The following is a 24982-nucleotide window of genomic DNA, read 5'->3' as shown; positions in this document are numbered from 1 at the left end:
CGGTTGGGGTTTTTTGTTTGTTTTATTTGCAAAAAAAATCCCCCACTATCCTAGTGTCAGTTACATTTGCCAAAACTACATTTGCCTTTGCTTAAGATTCTAGGATCTACGTGTGACAGGGTTTTGGCAGGTATTTGTTGAAAGGCAGTTGCCAGATAAATAAGCCTATGTATACTTTGGATTTCTAATAAAAAGTAGGTTAGATTGGTTACATGCTATGATTTCCTTTAGAGGAGTATTTGGTTTAGTTGTGTAACTGATCTTCTGGATAAAGTATCAAATATTTAAATAAAAGTTCAAAAGCAACTCTGAAATGATTGACAGTACTGGAAAGCCTCACTGATTAATTTATTTTGAATTTTAAAATCATTACTTAAAATACTGTCTAGTGATAATTAGTTTTCTGTACAGAAGTCTTAAGGGTATTGAAAACTTGGGATTCAATCCCCTTCTTCCCAATCAACTACAAGGATCTTGCTTATTTTTTTAATACTTTAGCCAATTGCTAGAAGAGCTTATTTCCTTTGAAGCTGTTTGTTCTAGCCTTCTAAGGCTTTTTGAGTTCTGTCAATTCATACATTTGTATTCGCTAACTTCTAAGTAATGTTTAGAAATACTCTGTTTCAACTGCTGCTGCAAGTCTCTTGTGATCAGAGTAGCTCTGTAATTGCAGACTACTGATGGCAAAAGTTTATGACTGTATAGGACTTTTCATTCTGGCCCTTTTCAGCCTCTTCAAAGAGGCCACTTTAGACTGTTTTCTTTTTGCTCTTGGCTAATGAATAATAGTGTAGTTTTCTGTCCTTTTTCAATTTATAGACCCTTGCAGTACTTCAGTGTCAGGTGATGGCCCTTGTAAAGAGAATTTCGAGATTGCTGATGGAATTTTTTCCGATCTTTTATTTGGCTTTCATGAATTATTTAGAATTGCTGAATGGATTGCTAGAGTTCTGACAGACACTGAAGAAACGTAGTATTAGCATTGGAGTCTGATTTCAACTTTGAAGTTTGGCAGCTAGACACAAACTACTATCTTAAAAAACCAAACCAAAAACCAAAAGATGTATCAGTTTGAAACTGCTCTTGATTTGATCAGGTTAAGTGTCCTCAAAAAACTTCGGCTCTTACTGTGACTGTAATGAGTTTGCTTTAGAAATTAGTTATTATATCATGTAGCTGTATTGTGTGTTATAGTTCCCTATTGTGTCCAATATCAGTTCTGTGCACGCTGTAAACACTGCCTTAAGGTAAATCACTGTAAGTGTTAACAACTCTGATCAGCTTTAAGCTGCTTTCTGAATTCTCAGAAGTTCATGTCCAGATGCTGTGAAAACATACCTTTAAAATGCGTGACTTGAACTGTGGCTCTTTCTTGCTAAAGTTCCTAATGGAGACTCTTTATCATACAGATGCACACAATTAATGAAAATGCAAATATCTTCCTAAGTAAACCTTCTGAATTAAATAAAGGGCTGGGACTATACTTCAGTAACATTTGCCAGCCTTTTTGGTAGTAAGAACATGGTACGCTGATGTAGAGCACATTTTCCCAATGTTTAGTTGCTGTCGTCTCTAGAGGATACTCCTCCAAGAAATTAACATCATTATGATTATTATGAATACCATCTCTCCAAATATATTAATTTTGAATCTTCTGTGAGAACAGAGGTAGAATATATGTGGCAGTATACCATACGTATTACAAGGGGTGTATATATTTATATGGTATGTGTATATATATTTTAATAGAAAGTGACAAATTATTATTAGAGAATCCTTCAGACTTGTCGAGTTTTGAGTTTCATTCATGCTTCTTTGTTTGAACTGGAATATTCTGCCCATTTATATTATCTCATTTATTACCTCGAATCTAAAATGTTGGAAGCATTGTGTATATAATATTCTCATAGGAATTTGGAAAATTAAATATTTGTATTTCATATGAAGCTACTAGAACAAGTTTTCCAACTCTGAGCAACAAACTGGTGCTTGGTTAAAAACTCTGTTCTGTTTTCTCTTTAGGTTCAGAGAAGAAATGTTGTGGATGCTGATAACCATAATCATGGTGAACAGCATTACCCTAATGCATTATCTGTTGAAAATTATAACTACATTAAGCATTCATATATATTTATATTGGCAGTAGTGGCCAATACAAAGTCATCTCTGGCTGGTGACAGTGGACTTCTGATACACTGTTTCTTAAAGTCCAGTAAACTAATGATGGTGCTTCGTTTAGGTTAAGCATTTTTTTCTATATTTGAAACAATCTTATCTGTAATGTACCTAGATAACTTTACAGGGTAGCTTGTTTTTGCCTTAATGTCTTCTGCAGAAGGTAGAAACACGTAGAATTTTAAAGTAGTGATTTAATAAGACTGGACCAATTATATACTTTAATGATTATATGTTCTTAACTCCTTTTAATGTTAAAATGTGAACTGACTTAAAAGTACTGTGGCTACTTAGAAGTACTTTTTTGTGTATCAGTAACATCACAGCTTATTTTCTAATCATAGAAAATGCATTAATTAGTCTGACCTGAAAACAAAATAAGGACAGAGCAGGGAGAATTTACATTTCCTAGTTTCTCTGGCCTTACAGTACATTGTTCTAAATTCCTGCAGTTGGATATTGCAACTTGAAGTTACCTGACTGATAGTAATATATCATGCTGCTTCCTAGGCTGAATAGCTTTTACATTTGTAACTTAAAGATTCACAGAAATAGATTTTGACCACTTACTTAATATCTAAGCTTGGATATCTAAACCAGGTAGACTAGTTTTTTTCTACTCTTTATCTTTTGACTTGTGTGCTGTCATTAGTTCCACTAATTCTTCAGAAGAATTTGTTAGAGATGTTGGAGCTTGGCAAACATTCCTGTGTAAATGATACAGTTCCCAGTGAAAGATGTCGCTTGAGTTTGTCTGAAGTCCTGTATGTTTGGTACTAGTTGGAATATAAATTCATATTTGAAAATTGCCAGCCAAATACTGTGTTTCATGAACTGGAAGTTTCATGTGTGACTCTATGATCCTAGACCTAGAAAGAAACAGAAAGTGAGAATGTCCTAAGTTGAATTTCAATACATAAGAATGAATCAATAATGCAGAACTATTGGCAGTTTTGATTAAAATTGTTTGCTATACTAAATATGTTTTCTTGTAATCTATTTTTCATTCATAATTGACTATATAAGTTGACCTCTCATTAAACTGGAGCAGTTGCCCTCAGGAGATCTGAATTAATAATATTCTCTTAAGTGCCATGTTGCTTTGTTTAGCCATAGAGGCATTGGTAGATAGAGGAGATATGACAGTCGATTTACTCTCAAGAGAATAATGTATAAGGTGATAATATTAAATTTTAAATATTTAGTCCACCTAAAATGAACTAAAACTTTACCTAAAGTTTGCTAAGAACAGCAAGCTTTGTAACAGTAACCTGCATACTTTAGGGCTGCTGTGTATTGTCTAGGTGAAAAAAGATGCATGACAGTTCATAGAAGACAAATGATTTTAATCTTGCTGGTCAGCTTGGTAAGTTGCTCTGCAATGTTATCTTTATTTTCGCACTCTTGCAGTTTTAGCCTGATTAGAAGATACCAGATAAGGAAAAGGCAGTATCACTGTTTTAAACCCTGGGAAATGTGTCAAGGGTAAAGCTTTGCAGAGCTCTTTACACCTATTGTCACTCCAGCTACGTTTTCTGAGGAAACTGTAGTGCAAGAAAGTCATCTGTAAACTGTAAACAGAGATAAATTTCTTTATTAAAATGGCTACTTGTTGAAGGCAGTATCTCCTTTCCCTTTTGTCTGTAACAAGGAAATATTGGAAAGAAGAATAACACATATGTCTCACTTTTTGGACATATTTACATCACTTGGCTGAAAATCAGCATTACAATACTTAACTTATGAGTAATGTATTGTCTGCTGCATTTGGAATTAAAACTGCAGACAAGTTTGTGGAGGATAAATATAGAATGCTTATGATCAGTCCTTGTCATCTTTTCCAAGGTGTGAACATAGTTACATAAATTGTTTAAATCTCTAGGTAAATAGGAAATCATTATTTGATTTTATTTATAATTATGAAAGTTCCCTTTTGGTTTTTTCATGTCATCTGATGTATCATATTTTTTATTTGGACTGTGCTTTCTTGTCTGGAGAGTAAAAATTTGGATTTCAGGCATAAGCTAAATGTGACTGTTTAGTGTCAAATAGATGTCAGAGTGAAGCTTCTTTAAGCTGTTCTAACTTGGTGGAGCAATTCTTCATATCTGAAGTCACATGCAGTCTATTTAATTAAATAATTCTGATATAGGAGCCAACAAAAAATCTCAAGGCACTATTTTGTTTTGGATTTTGTTTTGTTGTTGTTTTGTGGGTTCTGTTGTTTTGTTTGGGGTTTTTTTTTAAGGTTTTGAAGGCAATGTGGTTAAACCTTTTGAGTTTAATCTTTGGCAGGGAAGTAGTCCTACAGTACTACAATCCTCCAAGTAGTGCTGTTGTTGCAGAGCAGTAGTTCAAAATTTTCTTTTGATGGAGACTCAAATTCCAGTTTTGACCACTCCATAAACAATATTGAAGAAATAATTTGTTGGGTTTGTATTTGCAAATGCCACAATCCCAATCCCTAGTTGGGTATTTTTCTTTTTTTTTCTTTATGCATTTTGTTTAAATTGAATGCAGTTATGAATTCCATGTTTCATGGGCCATGACCCACGTTTTGAGAATCTCGTAAGACTGTAAACATCATTCTCCTTCAATGACAGTTGTGTCTGTGCAAAAGAGGAGCCTGTAATTAAATCCTCTGATTTGAGATCTTAAATACATTCCTCAAGACCCTAGTGGCTGAAGTGTCATTTATAAATATTTTTTCGGTCTTTGTTTCTTTGTGCTCCCCCAATAACATTTAATTATATTCAGATTATACACAGAGTTGACATTCATAGTGTCTCACCTCTTTTGCCTGTTGTCTTATTTTACAGTAGCAGCCACATTACTCAAATACAATGCTTGTGCTATCTTTTCTTTTGATACTGTTTGGATTGTTCCAGTTTTCCATGTTTAGTGATGGAAAAGCCATGAAATTGACAGTCAGAAAACAGAGCAGACTGAATTAATGGCTCAGAAAGCAGATTAAAAAAAGAATGATGTTTTATAATTTTTCTCCACAACCGTATAAAATACATATTTTCACCCCCTCTAATTCATTTTTAATGACTTTATAACATGATTACAGTATGGAATGCTTGAAAGAAATTTGAACTGTCAGATATGTCTCAAATATGTTATGTGGGAACACATTTTTTCCACTCACAAATAGGAAAGAATTTTTTTAGAGAGAAAGAAGACCCAGTACTTACGGAATATGTTTGTACAATGTCAGGCAATAAAAATTGGCTAAGTTATATTCAATAAAAGCTAGTAGGCTACCTCAAACTACTCTGTAATGGAATTCATACTTCCAAAAAAATTAAGGCTTTACTGTAAATGTTAATTTTCCACTGGCATTTCAAATTTTCTGTTGAATATGCTCCATATTCATGATACAAGCCAACCAAAATACATGCAGCAGAAGATTTACCTACAGCAAAAAATAACCACAACAAAACAGTAATGTAAGATTCTTTGTGTATTTAATTCACCTACTTAAACTACTGTATTTGATTTTTAGGAAGACATAAAGCTTCTTAAAGGAATTCTAAATGTATGTAAAAGCAAGTAACAATATTAAAGTTATAGATTTTCCTTGAGTATTTTCACTCTTTTGGATTAAGACTGGTTTTTCAGTATTCTGTGGGATTGCATGTGTATATATAGAGAGGTTAATGTAAAGCAGCTAAGCATGAATGGTGATTTGGAATCTAAGAAAAAGAAACAAAGCATTTCCCCTTTACGTTGCTGTGTTTATATTTTTGAGCCATTTTCTATTTAGGTAATTACCTGTAACCTAGAGCGAGAAATTGCTCATGCATAGATTCATGCTGGAATCAAGTTCCACACAAAATGTAGCTTTAAGAATGTTCTGATTACCTGAACAATGCTATTCTATGATACGATTTTTAAATTTTACTGAATTTTCTATGGAGAAGAATATGAAGAAGTGAAAAATAGCCAAATCAATTTATTGATGAGCGTTTAAAATGTGCTAAATCTGTCCTTACTATGGAGGACTAAATGACTGTTACCATAAAGTGTCAGTCTTGAAAATTAGTCTCTTGGTTGTTTCAGAAAATCTGAAACTCAAGGAGGCCATGATGAGTAAATAAACTTTATTATTTTCAGAAAGAATTGTTCTGAGGTTGCATTAATACAGTTCTTCAAAATGAGTGGGTGAACAGAGTGAAGTTTTTTGGGGGAACCATTGCTCTAGAACTGAAGTTGTGTCTACATCAGAATTGGTTTACTTGGTATGGAAGCAGTGGTGAATCCCCATCCTAAGGCAGAATCATATTTTAATCCATCTAACTTTATAATGAGCTGGAAAATGACTGTCCATTTACTTTCTTCATATCTTTGTTAATAACATTTTAGATCTGAGATTTTTTTTTTAAGGAGGACTTTAAGGAACTGGCTTTTTTTTCTCTAGAAATGTTTAATCATAGCCATGATTCAGAAACAGTGTTCTGAGGGAAGTTACTGTAACTTTGTTAATGATAACGTAATAACTTGGCAAGACTTTTTGTGTTGGGTTTTATTCTTTCTTTATCCTGTAGGTAATGGTTCTCCAGAAACAGATTTATGCTGTAAACCCAAAGCTTTTCTCTAACACATCTACGTTTCACTTTATGGAAGATGACTTTTCACTTGTATTTCTAAGCAATATTTTACCAAGAAAAGAGATAATACTTTTGTATTCAAAAGGCAGTGAAACCTTAATGGAGAAATGTTAATTGACTGCTTCAGCAAAAATTAGAATGTTGCAGTAAACTCTCTTCTCTTTTACAGCCATTGTCTCAATCAGGATTTATTCAATTCGTGTACTGCCTTTTTTAATTTTGTAAAGTTCAGTCATGTTCCTGCCCCACCTTCAGCTTTTCCTGTTTTAATTGAGGAGGTCCAACCTTTTTAGTCTGCTTTTTATAAAAGAACTGCTTGACCCTTTAATAATTTTAATTGGCCTTCTCATTCTCTTACTTGCTCAGCTTCTGTGGATGCACAAATCTTTCAGTTCACCATTCAGGCAAACTGTTCTGTTTTTCATTGCTGGATAGTCTTGGGTCAGAACCACGGGTCTGTGCAGCTCCATTACACTGTGAACTGTGATCATCACTGGGAAATGCGGTCAGAAGGGTTTGTACAGGGATTATCCTCAAAACAAATCATCCTAATAATGTGGTGAAATGGGTACTCTGAGTTAAGCCAAGCTTTTTTACTCTTTCACCCTTTCCAGCTAGTTTTGGCTAGTAGTGGAGATGTACTAACTTAGTTTATGAGTAGCCTGTCTGCTATTTTTCCTCTCTCCTTGGTGGCAAGTCTGAAAGCTTTAAAAACCCTGCTTAACCCAGAGTAGTGTCAAGTGTTTCCTACTGACTGGCATAGCTGGTGTACCTGAAAATGTCAACTTCGCTTTTGGCTGTAGCAGGAATTTTAAGCTGTGTGTTGGTAGCAAACATAGATGTTCTGATCAGCTTAATAACCCAATAAGTTGTCAATTTTGCCTGTTACCCTTAAATAAAAACAAACTAAAAGCCCATACCTGCCCCTAGTGTTTAAAAGTGAAATATAAAAATGAACTAGTATACTGACTTGTTCCCTCTCCCGTTTCAATGTTTATTGGTACTGTTTTGGGACCTCGCCTTTGAGCCAGTGCAATATGAAGAAGGTTCTTTTGAATCTCTGAAAAGCACTAAACCAGTATGGAACTGTGATAATAAGTGAAAGTCAACAGTGCATCTTCTCAAAGTGGTGCATTTTAACACTTTAGTAAGTACAGAAGTGGCTTTGGAATGATGAGTGTTGGGGTCTTTACCATGACTGTTTTCCACAACAGTTTCTGAAGATGTGAGTCAATGCAGCGGAAATTCTGGCAGTGTACTCTCATTCCCACCTCCTTCCTTGTGACAAGCTTGGTTCTTGCCAGCCTCATGTTGATCTGGTTCAAGGAACTAAGCCACACAAAAGCTGATTGTACATGTAATCTTCTTGGCTACCCAGACCAGCTCACGAGAGGGCCAGACAAGCGACACTGCTAATGCAGGGGAAAATTGATGGGACAGTGTCAGCATTGGCTTAAATAGCAATAAAAAGGAAGCACCAGGGTGACATGTCAATATTCTGAGGTTGTTAAGGTATGTCAGGTGAATGGTTTTTCTCAGGACAAAATAAAAAATCCAATTACTCCTATTGCATGAGCCACTTGCTGTTAGTAAATGGTAGTTTTGCTAAATGCTGCTGGTGGTGTTATCAGGCAGTAGTTCTGTCCCTCTGCATCACTGACATCCGTGCTAGGATAATTGTGTTATGTAGACATATTTTTAACTGGAAATTTACTAAAAGCCTCTGTTCCCAATTTTATTTCAGGTGGTGATTCTCTTTTCTACTTTGGGTGTGCTACATAACTGCCAGAAAAGAATGAAAATTTTATAGGACTTCTTATTTGGCACTAAATATGCCTTGTATGAGGAGAGTACAGAAACCGAATTGAATTTCAGAGTGAGCAGAGTGTTCTGAAGCAAGAAATGGCTTTGATAATTTTCCAAAAGGAATGGAATTCTGCATTCCCTCTCACTGTACAAATACACAACAAAAGATAGTCCTCTGCTTCAAAAAGCCTTCAACCTAATAATAAATCAAAAAAAAAAAATAAACTTGAGAGAGGGAGGAGTAGAAGAAAGAGATGAAGTAGTTTTCTCTTGATGAGAACCTCCCCTTAAGAGCCATGCAACATCACTTCTTGGGTACATGGGCAAAATAAACCTTTCATAATTCCATTCAAAGTAACATTTCCACACTGTTAGGAGGCAAGAACAGAACTTCCTCCTGAACATCTTGTGTATTTAACTGCTTAATCTTATCATGACACTTAACAGTTCTGTCAGGGGAAGAACAATGTTCTAATGTTGCATGAAAATCTTTTAGTGATAGAAGCTCACAAGTTCGTTGGTTGCAAATATCTGAGTAAAGCAACTGTTTTTCCTTTGCATATTTTGTGCATCAAGCTCTTCAAAGAGTTGAAGGGTTTATCTGGATTTGTTTTTATTAATTTTATCAAATAATGCAATTTTTCCCATGGCCATTTGTGTTTATCAGTAGCATTCTAGGTAAATTCTGTATGAATTACATTAATCAGTAAAATGTCAAACAGCCAATGCATAAAACATCAGAATTTAAAAAAGACTAGCATCATCAGTATGCTTTTAAATTAAAACTTCTTTTGAAATCTGCTGATAAGTAATAGGATTTGCATTCATATAGTTTCTCAAAGTAGTTGGTTTTCATAATTGGCTAGTTGTTCAAATTTAACAATTAAAACAAACCAAACAGTTAATCTGGCAGGCAACATCAGAAGCAAGTGTTCCACTACTGTGCTGAATATGAATGAAGTTTACATACAGAATCCAAGACCTATTTTTATGGTACTTGAATAGCCAGTTGTCAAGGAATACTAAATGTGTATTCAGATGGCTCTTCCTCATCTCCTGAGATGTCACACTTGCAGCACAAAGATATCCAGGTCATTGTAAATTTTGTGAGGCACCTTTCGAACTTGCACGTTGGAGATTTCATTTTGTGTTTGTGGGGTTGTACGGAGCTTTAGGGTCATGACTTAAGGCACAAGAAAACTACTGGCAAGTCACAGACTGTACAGGCATTAAACAGCCTACACCAGCAGAGTGTATTTTGTAATTAATACAGTTAATTGTAGGACTGACTTGAAAATAACTGGTTAAAAGGGTGCTGAATGATACTGGCTTAACTATATTGATTTCTTTGTTGTTGCTGCTGTCTTTGCAGTTGGTTTCTGTTAGATTGTTTTAAAGATATGCACATAAGGAAGCAATGACTTCCCTCTAGAATTCTGAATTTTATGTTCTTTTTGAAATATATTAATACCATAAAGAGAATATGAATTAGTTTCTGTAACAATTTTACTTAAAAGTGAGAAGTGGTGATGTACAGCTTTTTTAATTAAAACTGTCTGAAGCTACTCTACTTCTGTCTTTTGTTCCTCCAGAAATAGAGGAAGTTTCATCTTAGCAGACTAGAGCATGTATGGAGCAACAGAATATGTGCTTTGATAGTTTTGCAAGAACTATTGCCAATTTTAATGTGGTATTTTTGTAAAACGCTGAATCTTAAACTGCCTATGTAGTTTATATTTTTCCCTTAAAATATATGAACTCTACTGTATTTATTGTTCATTTTAGAAGGACAAAGAACAAAACGGGGTGATAATACTTCATTTTGTTTAATCTTTCCCCTCTGGCTATTTAGCTGTGCTTATTGCAAGATTTGAATATGGCTCACATTGCAGTATCAAATTATACAGAACCTTTTCTCAAATTGCCCATATTTTTGAGCTAGTAAGATGTTTACGCTTAAACAGTTAAGTTACATCTGTTATAGCCCATCATCTTCGGCAATAAATACATAAAATAGTCTTAGTGCAGGTCTTTAAATGCCTTTCTCCTGCTCTATGAAATGTAGAGCTTTTAATAATATTCTTTACTTTTCTGACAGCAAGTTTTTTTAACTTAATTACTGTGCCACATTGCATTTCTATTACTATGTAGTTTCCCTAGTAACATGTCAGAAGGCCTTTATTGAAGGGTTCTTAAAGTCCAAAGAAATTGTCATTTTTCTTTCTTTATTATTTTGTTGACTTGCTCATATCCAGTTAGGAAGGACAGAATTTTCTGTGCTCAAGTCAGATGCACTGTTCTGTTTGTTGTTTTGTTATAATGAATAGCTGTGCTGGGTCAGCAAACAGCTGTAGCCATCTTCCATCTGATCTGGCTAAAGGCTCTGGGCAGAGCAGATCCTAGTCTTGTTTTGTAACTTAACTCTGAGGAACAGGATAAGGAGGAACTGTGGGTTGACCTCGCCACTTTATTTAAAAAAAAAAAAAAAGAGTGTTCTAGGTTGATACATGTACATCTGTGAATGTACACTAGTCTGTAAAGTGTGAGTGAACAAAGTGACTGTGTGCTACATGGAGCTGGAAGACTCAGTGGTGCATCTGTTTGCAGAAAGCTCCAGAGTTGGCTTTTACAGCTTCAAGTGTCTCCCTGGGAGAAGAGGTTAGCAGGAGTAACGTTGGCTCTCTGAGCTCAAGTAAACTAAAGCTTGTTACAGATGTTAAATGACTAGAAATAAGATTATAACAGAAACCTCCCAGGTAAAGGAATCAGAGGTTTCTTAAGTCCTGTGTTCAAGCAAATAATAAAATTATCATAAGCAAGTAATAAAATTCTCAGCTCAACCTGGCACGGGGATAATTTTCTGAAAAAAACAGCACTCAGCTTCAACTCTGACCTGTTGTTTATCTTAAAAATCCTAGGGAACAGCTAAAGTTACAAATTGTGGTTTGATTAAAATCTATTTCTTGATCACATTGTTTCTTGGAAGCATTAATTTATGTCATTTGGAATAAAGGTGTGTTTATTGCTAGAATAAAGATTGAATTTTAAGCTGTAGTCATGAAAATTAGTAAGCATTAAGCATTATGTTGTTTTTTTCCTAATGACATAAGACTGAATAAATAACTGTAGGATGTTTGTAATCAAAGATGAAGATAGACTGGGTTACTATCCTTTCTGGGAAGTTGAAAGTTAGTTTGGGGCTGATATTGTCTGGTGCTGGATAAAACTGAGGAAACCTCTGCCAGCAACTGTTAGTGTCCTCTGCAGATGAAAGATAGTGGCAAAGCAGCTTAGCACTGCAGGGATAAATCTCAATTTGTCACACCTCCCCCTTTTCGAGTTTAGGAGTTGGTTGCAGTACAGAATTGTGTATTTTAATGGTGCTTTCCCAAGTAGTATGTACAGTTATTATAACAGAATATAGGAAAAAAATACCAGTCCTTTGCACTTACACTCTACCACCTAATGCCTTAGTTACAAATGTTTTCCAAATATTGTCAGCTGATTTTCCCTATTACTTTTATGAAAGTCATCTTGCAGCAAGAGAAGGGAAAATAAGAATGTGGTGCTTATATAAAACAGCAAAGAATATTTTGGAAATTTTTCTTGCCAGTGTTTAGCAGGTTTTTTTCTTATTTTTTATTCTGTTTTTTAAATGTATTTGCTTAAATAAAAATTATGCTGAAGTCTGATATAATCTCTTCTGTTAAGTTTCCTCTACAGGACTGTTTCTGTTATTTTGCCCATATTTGCCAGTTCCGTGCAGGTACTTTTCAAATATGCATATAAATATTCTTTCTGATTTCAGTGGCACGATGCATGAATCAGGATGGGAGCTCTGCTTAGCTAGTGTACAAAATACCATATAATTAACAAGAATGCTTAAAGGGACACATGAGGTTAAACATTAAAATTATATTCCATACCCCTCCCAGAAATAACTTGTGGAATCCTCAGAAACCAACTGTGGAGGAAGCAGAAGAACCACAATGAGTACGAAGTACAAGGATAATATTAAAAGAGTGAAGTTGTCATGGAAACAGCTCCAAAACGAGCAGAGCCACAAAGGCAGCACCAGACCACAGGATCATAAAGATGCTTCAGCAGTTGGGGTTGAACCCTGGCATCCACTTTGTAAGGAACAGCATTTGCTTGTAGGAAATAGAGGCACTTTTATCTGCACTTCTATTTCAGTTTTTTTTTCCCTGGCATTAAACAGGGAAACTGAATTTAATTAACTTCTTTTTAAGTAGAAGAAACTGTATAGTAGGTAACTATGATACATTGCACAGGCAGGGAAAATTTTTGGCTGATCAGCTGTATCTTCTTTGGGAGATACTATCCTTTTGAGTAAGTGTTCTGTAACAGTAATTTCGACAAGTTTTAGCGTGTATAACTGGAGTTAGTTGGTTTTTAATTCCTGGAACGAACCATATCTATAATTAAACAAAAAATTGAAAGTCTGTCTTTTTTTTTTTTTTCATTTTATTACATTTTCAAACATTATGCAGTGAAGACTGGTGCAACATAACATAGCTTCTTTGAAATGTCTGGCTCATCTTAATTGCCAGAAATCTGTAAAAATTGCCATCTTCTTCATTGGCTGAACTTGTGATTTATTGTTAAAATTTAATGTCATTTAATATTGCAAAAGATTCTATTTACTCTTGAATTCAAACTGGTATTCTTGATTACATTTCTCAGTGTTTGATGTTAGAATGAATGCTTTGTTTTATCTGACTAGTCAAGGTAGATTTTTTTTATAAAATTCACTAATGAAGAACACCTTTCCATGGTTTTGAAAATAAGTTTGAACACTTGATGCTGGTCCATCTTGCAGCGTTTTTTAGTTTTAAAATGCACAGGGCAATCTTAAATATAGTATAGTAAACTAATACAAAACAAAGTCCAGTGTAGTTGTTTCAGTAGGCCACGCTACTTCTTACATTTTTATTTGATAAAGCCATTAAAATCTAAAATTACAGCAATTTTTTTTCTTGCTTCATATGTTTAAGACTGAGATCACTGCTTTGTGACAGCTCAGAGAAACAACTCTTGCCTTTGCATTGTACAGGGACAGTTTTTTGGTGCTCATTACTCAGGCACCATCAGAAAGATTATATGGAACTAGATCTGACAATCCCAAGTTTATACAAAAGTGGAGCTTTTTATGTGGGAAAACATCTTTTGTTGCATAGGGATGGGCGTATTTTTCACTTTTTGACAACTTTGATGGTCTATGATTATGACTACGGTTTTGTTAAGAAGAATGAGTCAGAAAGGAAAAGCTGCTTAATTGATTTGTTTTGCTGCTTGCAGAACATGGGGTTATATAACATCTCACAAGAGATCGGGCATCAGGAGGAAGAGTATGAACAATTTTCTGTCTCATATCTCAGTTTTGTTTCTGGTTGGCTGAACAATAGGCAAAGGACGTACTAAGCTTTTTTTCAGTTGTAAAATAGTGTTTAATTTTTTAAAGCTGCATTGCAGAAGAGGAGCTGCACAGTTGGGAAGGAAACATGTACTGACAGTAAGAAACTGAAACAGCCCCTCCCAACCAAGGCTGAAACTTCATATTGGTCATCTGAAGATGAAAGGTTACTAGTTATCTCTGAGCTGTAATCCTATTACTCGGGAGCGGTGGCTCTGCTCTCCCTGCTGTCCAGGGCTGGGAATATGCAACTTCTTGGCCAAGTGCCCAGATAGTAAACCTGCCTTTTAATATTGTGCTCTCAGTCTCCTCACAAAGCTTCTGCCCCTAGATCTTCTATTTAGTTATATGATACTGTACAAAAATCCAGGATTATTAGGGAGGAGTTACTAATTCCACATACTTGCAGGTTCTGGTTTTCTGTAGAATGGTTATTCATCTTTCTTGTGCTGAGACATTTTCATATTTTTACATTTTTGTGGATTAGATGTGCATTGCCATTTTAGGGTGAGGGATTTAGGTTCAGAGAGAAATTAATTTGCGAGTTCTAATTTTAGAGATCATTTATTCTATACAAACCTGTAATCCATCCTGATCAAAGTGTGTTTTTCTGTGCATTGTCTGCTAATGAGACTGTACCATCCATTGCAGGAACCATGCTGTAACATTCTCTCACTCTGTAAGTTAAAATGTTTGCTGCAGTAACCTTAAATAATAATCCAAATAGAAGTTTCGGTGAAAGGATTGCGGTATTTATGTATAGTTGCATATAGTAGTTAATAATATCCATGTCATATTGTATTAGTCACATCTTGAGGGAATGAGTTATTCCAATTCAGTTTTCATCCATTATGTATGTATCTTTTGGAAAGATCAAATTTTGTTAATGAATCTTTCCCCTCCTTTCTTCCTTGTCTCCACATAACCATTGAAAATGCCAGTTTGGATTTCTTAGCATGGGACTGAAGCTTAAATCATCTATCACAGAAGCAGAATCAAATGTATTTTAAGCAGAGCATTTGCAATAACTTGAGTTGGTAGTTGAGAGCTTAAATACAGTAGGAAACTGCGGCTACTTAGAGCATCTGCCCTTTCAAAATATGTCCTGTGACATGAATGGCAGGTTGACTTTAAATGTTGGCGTAGCCAAATGCAAAACGAGAATATGCAAATCAAGGCTGCGTCTACACAATCATTTTTGCTCCTGCTCTGACCTTTGGAGAATGTTTTGTGGCAGAAGAAAGACTTGAGCCTAAGTATAGAAAAAACAAACATGCCCACACAAAGCTGTAAATGCTTTTTGTTCCTCTTAATCCAAAGAGGTTTTTTTTCCCCATAGTACACTGAGTCATAAATCTTATGCATGATCAGTAAAATCCTTTCCTACACAGTTCAAAAGAACATATTTCTTACGTGCTTCTTGCAGCAAGTCACATAGATGGGTATTTATTGTTGAGTGCATTGTGGGGTGGAGATGAATATTGTCTTATTCAAGAAGAACTTTAAAGTGGATAATTTCTTTTCAGATGTAATATTTTATCAGTCCTCAGAAATAACCTGTGGAAATGTGCTGCTTCTAAAGCTTTTTCCTTTTAAAAACAGGAAAAAAAGTCTGGATATAGAGCTACAGAATTTTACTATCTTAAGTCAGAACAAAGGCAACCATTTGTTTTGTTTATAATTGTTGAGATGCTCATAAAGATAATCATATTGTCTCTTATAACTTCTGTTTCGTAATGAGGTGTTTTAATAGAGCTACCACAAGGAGGAAATCATAGAAACTTATTCAAAGCAGATTTTTAGTTACTTCAAGTGAAAGGATCTGGGAAAAATCAAAATACAAAGTGTTCAGTCAATAGAAAAAAGCAATAGGTGCTGTAAATGCAGCGAACTCCTGAGGGTGTAATCATGGAGGTGAACTTACCAACGCCTGTCTCACTCAGAGGTGAAACGGAATCAGAAAGCAGTAACATCTGTTATTGATACCTGAGGTAGATAGTTCTATTTAAGCAAAATATTGTTACCATTCTATAGTTTGCAAGCAGATTTGTGTAAAAATGATTTTCAGATTTTTTTTTATGTTAAGTACCCTTCTTTAAGGTACAGTGAAGAATGTCCATGCATGTTTCAAAAAAGTACATTTACAGTTAAAATTTGAATTCTTTAGAAGGGTGCTTTAAAGCCCATTTTTCTGCACAGGTAAAGCCAGCAAGTCTGTTTCTGTTTTGATCAGACATCTGTTTCACTTTTTGTGTTTAATTTAGAGTGCAGCTCTAGAATAGGAAGGTTGGTCTTTGATTCTTGCTATAAAGCATGAAACCAAAACAAATGATGTTTGCGTTACTAAGCAGACCTTTTCCTTTTTATTATTAGAACACGTGTTGGAAAATTTCTCAGTAGTTTGTTTTCAAGTAATGTTACACAGATTCCTTATCTTTGTTGTTAAACGTGGGAGGGCAAATATTGAGGTTGGGAAGATTGGTTGGTTTTTGTTTTGGAAAGAATATTGAGATAAGAAAAAATGTTACAGAAAACCTTTACCTTCAACATGAGATGGATTGGCTGGGACTGTGCTTAAAAGTGTGTTTTGCTGTTACTGCTATTTTACTGAATATTATTATAAATGTTTATCTTTAAATATTTTATTATCTTTTGCCACATTGAGAGAATTATTTATAGCTGTGAAAGTAATAATATTTAGACTTTGGAAATCATTCTTAATGATTCTCACTTGCTGTCTGATAGCAACTTTTTTCTGGTACTGGTATGAAGAGATTGGGTAACAAGACTCAGGTTTTGGGATTCTTGCTGTGTTCTGTCCTGGGATGATCTCAAGTGGGTTTGGGCCCTGTGCATCAGCTGTACCAGCAGAGACAGGATGAACCACCTTGTGATGCTTCACATCAGGAGTCGGAATTGCCCCTGCAGGTCCTTGTCTTCTGCTGCTTTGGAGAGAGCCTGTGTCCCTCCTTGCCATTTAATTTCATTTGAATGTCAAAAACTCAGTGGAGTAAACGTAGGCCTTTGCTTCATGGTCTTTGCGTATAATGGGTGAAGTAGACTTCAGTCCTACACTTGTTTGATTCAGAGGCAAAAGATAAGATAGCCACTGGAAATGCCCTGACAAAGTAGTGTTTTTATGATGGTTTGAGAAAAATATACCTTCTTATTTAAAGTTTACTGCAACTTGGAATGTAGTATTTTTTCAAACATAACTTGCAAGAGAATTATTAGAGACTGTACATAATTTTGTGTTTTCATGTATGTATGTACATGTATATAGGCTGTGTGTTTAGTATTTGCTTTACCTCCCTCATATTAAAAAAAATCTAGCCTTGCCTAGTTTTGCTGCATTAGTTTTCAGCAATATTCTGTGGATAAGTGGTATTTGCAGTTACTGGTTTCTGAAGTGTTTTACTATTTCAATAAGTCACCCTAACTGATTGTCGTTTCTTATGTTTTAAAAAAAAGCCAAGGAATATTTAAATGCCTAGCAGAATGTTTGGGGGTTTCTTTCCCTTGGTTTGGTTTTCCCTTTCCTTGTTTTATTGGTTCTATAGTTGACCGTATCACTGCAGCAATTCCAGCTTGCTCATCTTAGGGTGAGAAGTAATAAAGTAGAGGTTGGCAGCATTTCCAGCATTCCACTTTCCATGAGTCCCCATCTGTGGGAGTCCTCCCAGACTTCTGAAGCAAAGAGAGCAAAAAGCCCAGACAAACTAATGATGGCTTGGCAGCTCTTTAACCTGGGAGCTTGCATACAGCCCCTGGCTGAAGAGGGGCAACCTGCTGGTTCCTGGTTGAGGATCAGGTTCTCTGTGTGGCTTTGGGAAGAACGGTGCTGCCACAAGGTGGGGACTGTCAGAAGGTGGAGGCTACTTCATACTCCTTGCCAAGTGTTAACAGATGGTGTTTTGGGGAGCAGCCCAAAACTTCATCTTAGTACCAAGCTGTAGTGACCCCATTGACTGTATGATGGTTTAAAGAGTGTGACGAGAATTAAGTATTTTTACATTCTTGTCTTTCATTGTTTCTCAACCCTAGGAAAAGTTATTAAGCCCTTTTTCTGCTAGATTTTATCTGCTCTTTAATATGCAGATGTTCTCTTTTTGTAGAGAAGGAAGCTAGAGGCAGGAAAACAGCACAGAACTGTCAGGAGAGGGTTGGTTTGTTTGTGGGGGTTTTTGCTGGTGCCAGTTATCTGGTGAAATTCATGTATATATGTTTGCTGTGCCTTTTCTTTTACAGGCTCAGAACAAAGAAACAAAAGTTCTGGCTGCTGCAAAGGTGATAGATACTAAATCAGAAGAAGAACTTGAAGATTACATGGTGGAGATTGATATTTTAGCATCCTGTGATCATCCTAATATTGTCAAGCTCCTAGATGCTTTCTACTATGAAAACAATCTGTGGGTAGGTATTTTTCCTTCTCTTAAGTGTTTTTACTTATTTCAAAAGGTTATTGAAATTACAGTTTTTTCTTTATTAATAGATCATTTGTCAATCACATTTTGTCTGGCTTGTCAATGTTGGGATAACTACTTGGTTTCAAAACTAATTTTTAAATTGTGAGATTTAGGAAATAGTCACTATAAAATTGTGCTACACTGAGTCATTTGGTCAGGGGTTTGAATCTAAAATGTGGAAATTAGCAGTTCATTTTGGTGTATTGAGAGAGTTCTTAATTGGTGCTTATTTGTAGCAGCAGGACTCAAATTTTAATTACATTAGTACAATTTAGAGTGAGATTCAGAATCCACACCTGAAGAATAAATAATGTGCTGAAAAGGTCAGCCTGTGAAGTATGTATTTTAGATATGAGTGAATCTGTTGGCACTTCCAGGAAGGACAATTTACCAGTACTTGAACCATAATTAATTTACTTAAACCTGAGGTATTAGACCCTTGATGTGTGGTGAGCATACATATGACTACACGTCACTCCTCTGCTGTATCCTGTGTGTTCACTGGAATAGCTTTAGCTGTTTTTTCTTCTAGGTGATCCAATGCAATATTTATAAGTGCTTTTGGAATTGTACAAAGAATACATGTGTGGGGTTTTTTTAAAGTTTATACTTAGAAAAGATACCTAAAACAAATAAAAGAAAATTTTCTTTGGAGTCTTACGAATAAGCTTTATCTTTTAGCCATGAAAAGGATGGATGTGTAATACTGTATTTCCTCATTTACATTTATTTTGCTAAGCTTAAAACTTTGTCATCTTAAAGCAGACTAAAAGGATTTTATATAAAACAGTGGAATAGTGAAAAAAAATCCTATAAAAAAGTTCAGTATGAAAGCGAGGATGCATAGAGGCAGAATATGAAACTGAGTGGATAGGCTTTGCTGGCAGAATGAAGATAGAGCAGTAAATAGTTTGAAAATAAAGTTGTAGCTACATAGTTACAGTGTAATGCAAGGGTATGAAAGCAACAAAGAGAAAGCTTAATGATGTGGTGAGTAAACAGAATTTAGTGGAGGGGAAAACAGAGAAGAATGATAGTTGGATGTAAAATAATACACTGTTGCTTTATGGGTTTGGAAACATGACTTCTTTATCAAAGAGACCTTCGTCAGCTCAGACAGCAAGTTTAGAGAAATAAATTCCTTATTTACAATTTCCCACACTTGACTTACTTGGCATGTAGAAGCATGTAAATGGAATAATTTTTAAAGGCCTTAAAAAGAGTTGCATTATAAAATAAATTTGTTGGTGTCATTGTTGTGGGGATTATTTGCCATAGTAATTTGAAGTAATATGTGACATAAGTGGTGTATCTATAAGTGTTATGCTATAAAGTATAGTTTGAGATTTCCTCTTTTATGGGCAACAATACTCTGATTTTAAAATTACTCTAAAGAAAAAGAATAAGATATTATTTCCCAGAATATTGACTGTCTGAGAAGAAATACTCGTTATCTGTCAGGCTGAAAATTACAATTTAATGTTTAAAGTTCAAATCAAAATAAAAACACATGGAAGAGTGGGGTATCAATCTAGAATGACCTTTCCTCTTTCTTACTCTCCTCATTCCCTTTGTCTACCCTCTCTTTGCTTTGTGTATGTACTTTCTGTCCTTTGTGTCAGCATAGTTTGTATTCCAAAAGAGTTGCAGTTTATTTTTGTTTCAAATGCAACTCAGAACTGGAGATGGACTTGTTCTAGTATATTCTGGGATAAAAGCCTTAATGTATTGTAGGCATGAATGAAAATGAAGAAAAATTAATGTAAACATCTGAATTTAGTAATTTTCTTTAGCTTTTAAGAGTATTTTTCTGTATTTTCATCTTGTCTGAAACAATATAGGAGATAGCATCTGCTAATGGAAAATCATTTAGCTCTTGGACTTTTCAGTCAGGGAGATTATAGTATAGAAGTAGAGCTTAATAATCAAGAAATGACTTTGCAAGGATTATGTAAATCACATTACAAGGAGTAGGTTTAAGCTGACTGTTTCATTATGTTTTGTTATGCTATTTTATATTTGGATTAAAACTTTTGTCTGAGGATCTCCAAGTATTTTTCAAATAATTTGCTTGAGCATCACAGCCCTACTTTTAGCTGGGTAACAATACCAATATTTTGCAGGTTAGTAAAGTAATTTGTAGAGGCAAAATAGTCTGAAACTCTGATCTCTCAGTAATGCTCCCTTAATTGATGATTCAGTTCAGTGGAACTGTTTAATTTCTAATTCCTGTATTTTATTTGTTTAAATACAGATCCTGATCGAATTTTGTGCAGGAGGAGCTGTAGATGCAGTCATGTTGGGTAAATAAATTGTTTCAAATAATAAACACCTTAAAATGATAATATATATTGTAAGATTTATTTTGTTTGAGTATTGTTTTGATATGCAAATATTTTTGTAATTGGTGTGCTATATGTGTTGAACGTTGGGGTATTTACATCTATATCTATGGACATTGTAACTTCTTAAGTTAGATTTATTTTCTCTCATTTTTAAAGTGTTTGTTTACTTTCTAACAACATTTTTGTTTCAATCCTTTGAGTAAATGTGAAGAGTTGTTTTCAAATGCTTATGAAGATCTCTGTTGTTGTAACATAGTCTGTATGAGCCCTTTTCAGGACCTCATTTTTCCTCTTCCACTGCCACCGTCCAGGTTAGGTTGAGATAATTCTTTATATTGCATCTACCTTCAAGTTAGATTTTTTTCTGTGCTTATTCCTCAAATTAGGTGAATACTAATACCATTTAAGTAAAGGATCTGGTCTTTAGCATCTCTGTGTACCACATAGAAGAATCAATCTGTAAACTATATAGCTTTTTCACAGTTCAGAGAGGTGGGTATGCATAATTGATAATGGAGAGGCGTTTGGGTTCAAGGCATGAAATTTTTTCTGAAAGGAGAGAGTATTATAAGATAGAATTCTTTTCTGACATATGATGTTTAGAATCTGTCAGATAAATTAATTTTCACATATATTACTATGCTGATTGCTATGAACACATAATGTAAAATGCAGAAATGTTGTGATTATTTCTGTCTCTGTCTTGTAGAGCTTGAAAGGCCATTAACAGAGCCACAGATCAAAGTGGTGTGCAGACAGACACTGGAAGCACTGAACTACTTGCATGAAAATAAGATCATCCACAGAGATCTAAAGGCTGGCAATATTCTTTTCACATTAGATGGAGACATTAAACTAGGTAAGGATGTTGCATATAAAAGACTTTCCCAGAACTTGGCATGGTCTTTTAATTGTGTTTTCCTCAGGCTGCAGTTTGTCAGAGTTCATTATTTACCTACTGAAATACCAATCTAGCAATGAGGGGTTTCTCAAAAGCAAGTGGTTTGCTACTATCAAGAAAAGAAAAAGCTTGAGCAGATATCCTGATGATACTTGGCACTTCTTTCACACTCCGAAATCAGCGGGGGTAGGAGTCATGTCAGTATCTGCACCAAGTTGCCTACAGTCAGACGCAACTCCTACTGTTTCTTAGTATAACATTCTTACTTACAGTTGCCTTTACTATGGTAACATCAGAACTTCCCTTGGAAATCGTTAGTTTGGAAAATGAGCATTCTTTACTATCTCCAAAAACCAGTACCTAGTGCTGTCGTCTCTTCCTTTGTTGGAGAGGAGTAATTATCTTAATTAGTCATCTTAGTGTTTCTGTGTCTTGGTCAGTTGTTTCTTACACTGAAATTAGGACAGAACAGTCTGGAGGAAAATTAATACGAATTTACTATTGTTGATTCCTGTTTCTTTAATCTGAATTTAAGCAGTCATCCACATTTTCACTCTGATTTGATAGGGAATCCGTGAGGAGTCCTCCTATAGAACTGACAAAGGACTACTGGTGGTGAATAGCCTCCCTTTATTCAGCCAGGAAAGGAGAGGAATTATCTGGATCCACTTTGTTTCAGGGGCAAATGTGTATAAGCTGTCAGCCTTTACAGTGGCTCTACCCATGGCATAGTTCCATGACATTGCAGTTCACACTCAGGTTTCAGAACCTTCTCTCTGCATGGTGTTTGTGATTAGTTGTATTTCTTTGGAAGCACGTTACACAGAGGGTAAAGGTAAGGGGAATCAGAATATCAGCACAGTGAACTGGGGCTCTGAACTCCCAGCCTTGCTACAGACAATCCTTGTAAACGTAAACAAGGAATGTCCAACTTCAGAAATATGTCTGAACATGTCGTATTGACGGCAGAGTCTCAGCAAGGTTCAGTGCATCATCTCTGTTAAGAAGTTGAGAATGTTTAAGTACTTGCTTTGCTATATTGATCAGTTTAGTGTGTCTGTGCTTTTTGCATGAATCCCCTTGCTCAAGACTGTTGCTTGTACTTATATTCCTTGCATCTGGCTTTCTTTTAATCTGCAAAGTACATGTAACTATTGTTTGAGTATTGTTTTGATATGCAAATATTTCTGTAATTGGTGTGCTATATGTGTTGAACGTAACTAACTTTTCTACAAATCTTGAAGATTAGTGATGGACTGGGGGTCATAGGCCTTATTTTTAAATGTAATAGAACTGCTATCTGAGATTCTTAGTACTGCTGTAAAAGAAACCACAGATCATAGCAGGAGTCTCATGATCAGAGAAAGTCATTTGTTTCTGTTCATTTCCTCACATGACCTGGCTTCTCCTCACACAGACTTGGAACTATTTTAAGATTTTGTCAAGCCTAGCTGATACACAGCACCTTGCAGGCTGTCAAGATACTAAACAGTTCAGACCACAGGGAGATTTCTGCCACACTTACATTTAGTGATACATTCAGGTTTGCAAAGATTTGCTTTAGTTTTGAGAAGTGTACAGCATCATTTGAAGGAGCATTTTTACTACTTTTAAACTATTTGTATTTTGATTCTGCTATACACAGAAATGGGTAATTCCTTGTTATACAGATACATAAATGACAAATTTCCTTCATTGCATTTTATTTGTATAAGGATTTGAGTTTTATCATTTCAGTATCTCTAGTCCCTCAAGATTTCAGATTTTGCATTTGAACCATTGCAAAAGTCCTTATTTTTTTTTTTTGCAGAGCAGAATTAGACTTCTCAAGTGTTGAGCCCATCAAGTAATTTTGTACAGATTAAAGATGGACACATATGGCTATTTTTGTCCCTTTGCTCTAATCTCTAGATCTTCATTAACAAAATTACATCTATAATAAGCATACGACAGTTATTCAAATATCTTTTTTTTTTTAAGTGAGAAATGTAGTGCTTTGTAGACAAGTAATTGCAAAGATAAAGTTGAGTTTTGGTTGGATATTACATCAAAGGTGGATATGTAAGCTTTCCGATATTTGATGTAAAGTGAAAATCATGTGAAAATAAACCTGCAAGATAAAGGAAAAATGTTTCTTCATGAGAAATTGAGTCCTGAAATTAAAAATTGAATGAGTTGTTGAATTAATGTCATGAATACTGACTTCGTAGGCTAAAGAAACTAGTTTCTAATTAAAATAATTTGAATCAGCTATAGTAAATACATATATTGCTCTTGTCCCACACAGCCCAACAGTAGCATTACTTTCTGTTTTAGAAATGGAGTATAAGTTTTAATCAAGGTCCTGTACTAGAAATGCTCTAAAACCTTGGCTATTAAAGCACAATATTTTTGTTTCACTTCGAAGTTTTAATACTGCACAATGTTTGCTCTGGAACATATAACATTTAAAAGACAATTGTAAAATAAAAAATATAATATGTTTTCTACCACCCCATTAATAGTATTTTGCTGTTTGCTTTAAGCGGATTTTGGAGTATCAGCTAAAAACACAAGAACAATACAAAGAAGAGACTCTTTTATTGGTACACCATATTGGTGAGTGCACTGTTTTGCTGACTTTTTAGTAAAAACTAATAACTTAATATTACCTTTAATTTTATTATTACAAGCTTGGTAAATACTGTGTAAATATATTAAATGAGGGTAGAATGTGCTGCTTAAAATGCTTCAGTGACTGTTTGTATTTAGAATGTTCTCAGAACAGATCAGAATGCGTTCTCTAATCCTGTACTTCATTATTCTCTTTGCAGGATGGCTCCAGAAGTAGTAATGTGTGAGACCTCTAAAGACAGGCCTTATGATTATAAGGCTGACATTTGGTCTCTTGGCATTACTTTAATAGAAATGGCTCAAATAGAGCCACCTCATCATGAATTAAATCCCATGCGAGTGCTTCTGAAAATTGCAAAATCTGATCCTCCCACGTTAGCACAGCCTTCAAAATGGTTAGTATTTTATTTACAATGTTCCTAGTTTGTAGGTTTTGAGTACAAGGCATGCCAAGTCATCTGTTTGCTAAACTTCATATTCGTGAGCATAGCCTTGTTGAACTTTGTGGTCTGGTTTTATATTCTGTGTATGTTTGTACATGTGTACACACACATATAATCTGCTCACACAATTGGAACTATGGTCTTTTTGTCATAGTTCTGTATAGAAGCATTTATACAGAAGTACTA

The 24982-nt window shown here is 35.0% G+C and overlaps 1 protein-coding gene across 5 annotated transcripts in view; it reads left to right on the top strand.

Moving 5' to 3' along the window:
- The window catches only part of SLK (STE20 like kinase), a 47500-nt gene that overhangs the window by 2747 nt on the left and 19771 nt on the right, over nucleotides 1-24982 (top strand). For all 5 annotated transcript variants that reach the window (XM_039390669.1, XM_039390668.1, XM_039390672.1 and 2 more), the window contains exons 2-6: nucleotides 18277-18441; nucleotides 20749-20797; nucleotides 21549-21698; nucleotides 24266-24338; nucleotides 24554-24748. In XM_039390669.1, coding sequence (XP_039246603.1) covers nucleotides 18277-18441; nucleotides 20749-20797; nucleotides 21549-21698; nucleotides 24266-24338; nucleotides 24554-24748 — 632 coding nt within the window. The remainder of the gene's footprint in view (nucleotides 1-18276; nucleotides 18442-20748; nucleotides 20798-21548; nucleotides 21699-24265; nucleotides 24339-24553; nucleotides 24749-24982) is intronic.

This window comes from Pipra filicauda, unplaced genomic scaffold, assembly GCF_003945595.2.
Source record: "Pipra filicauda isolate LSUMZ 115617 unplaced genomic scaffold, ASM394559v2 scaffold85_size2586006_pilon, whole genome shotgun sequence".
In the NCBI taxonomy this organism is placed as follows: Eukaryota; Metazoa; Chordata; class Aves; order Passeriformes; family Pipridae; genus Pipra; species Pipra filicauda.
The sequence above is the reverse complement of the archived record's forward strand: the minus strand, read 5'-3'. Positions and strand labels throughout refer to the sequence as shown.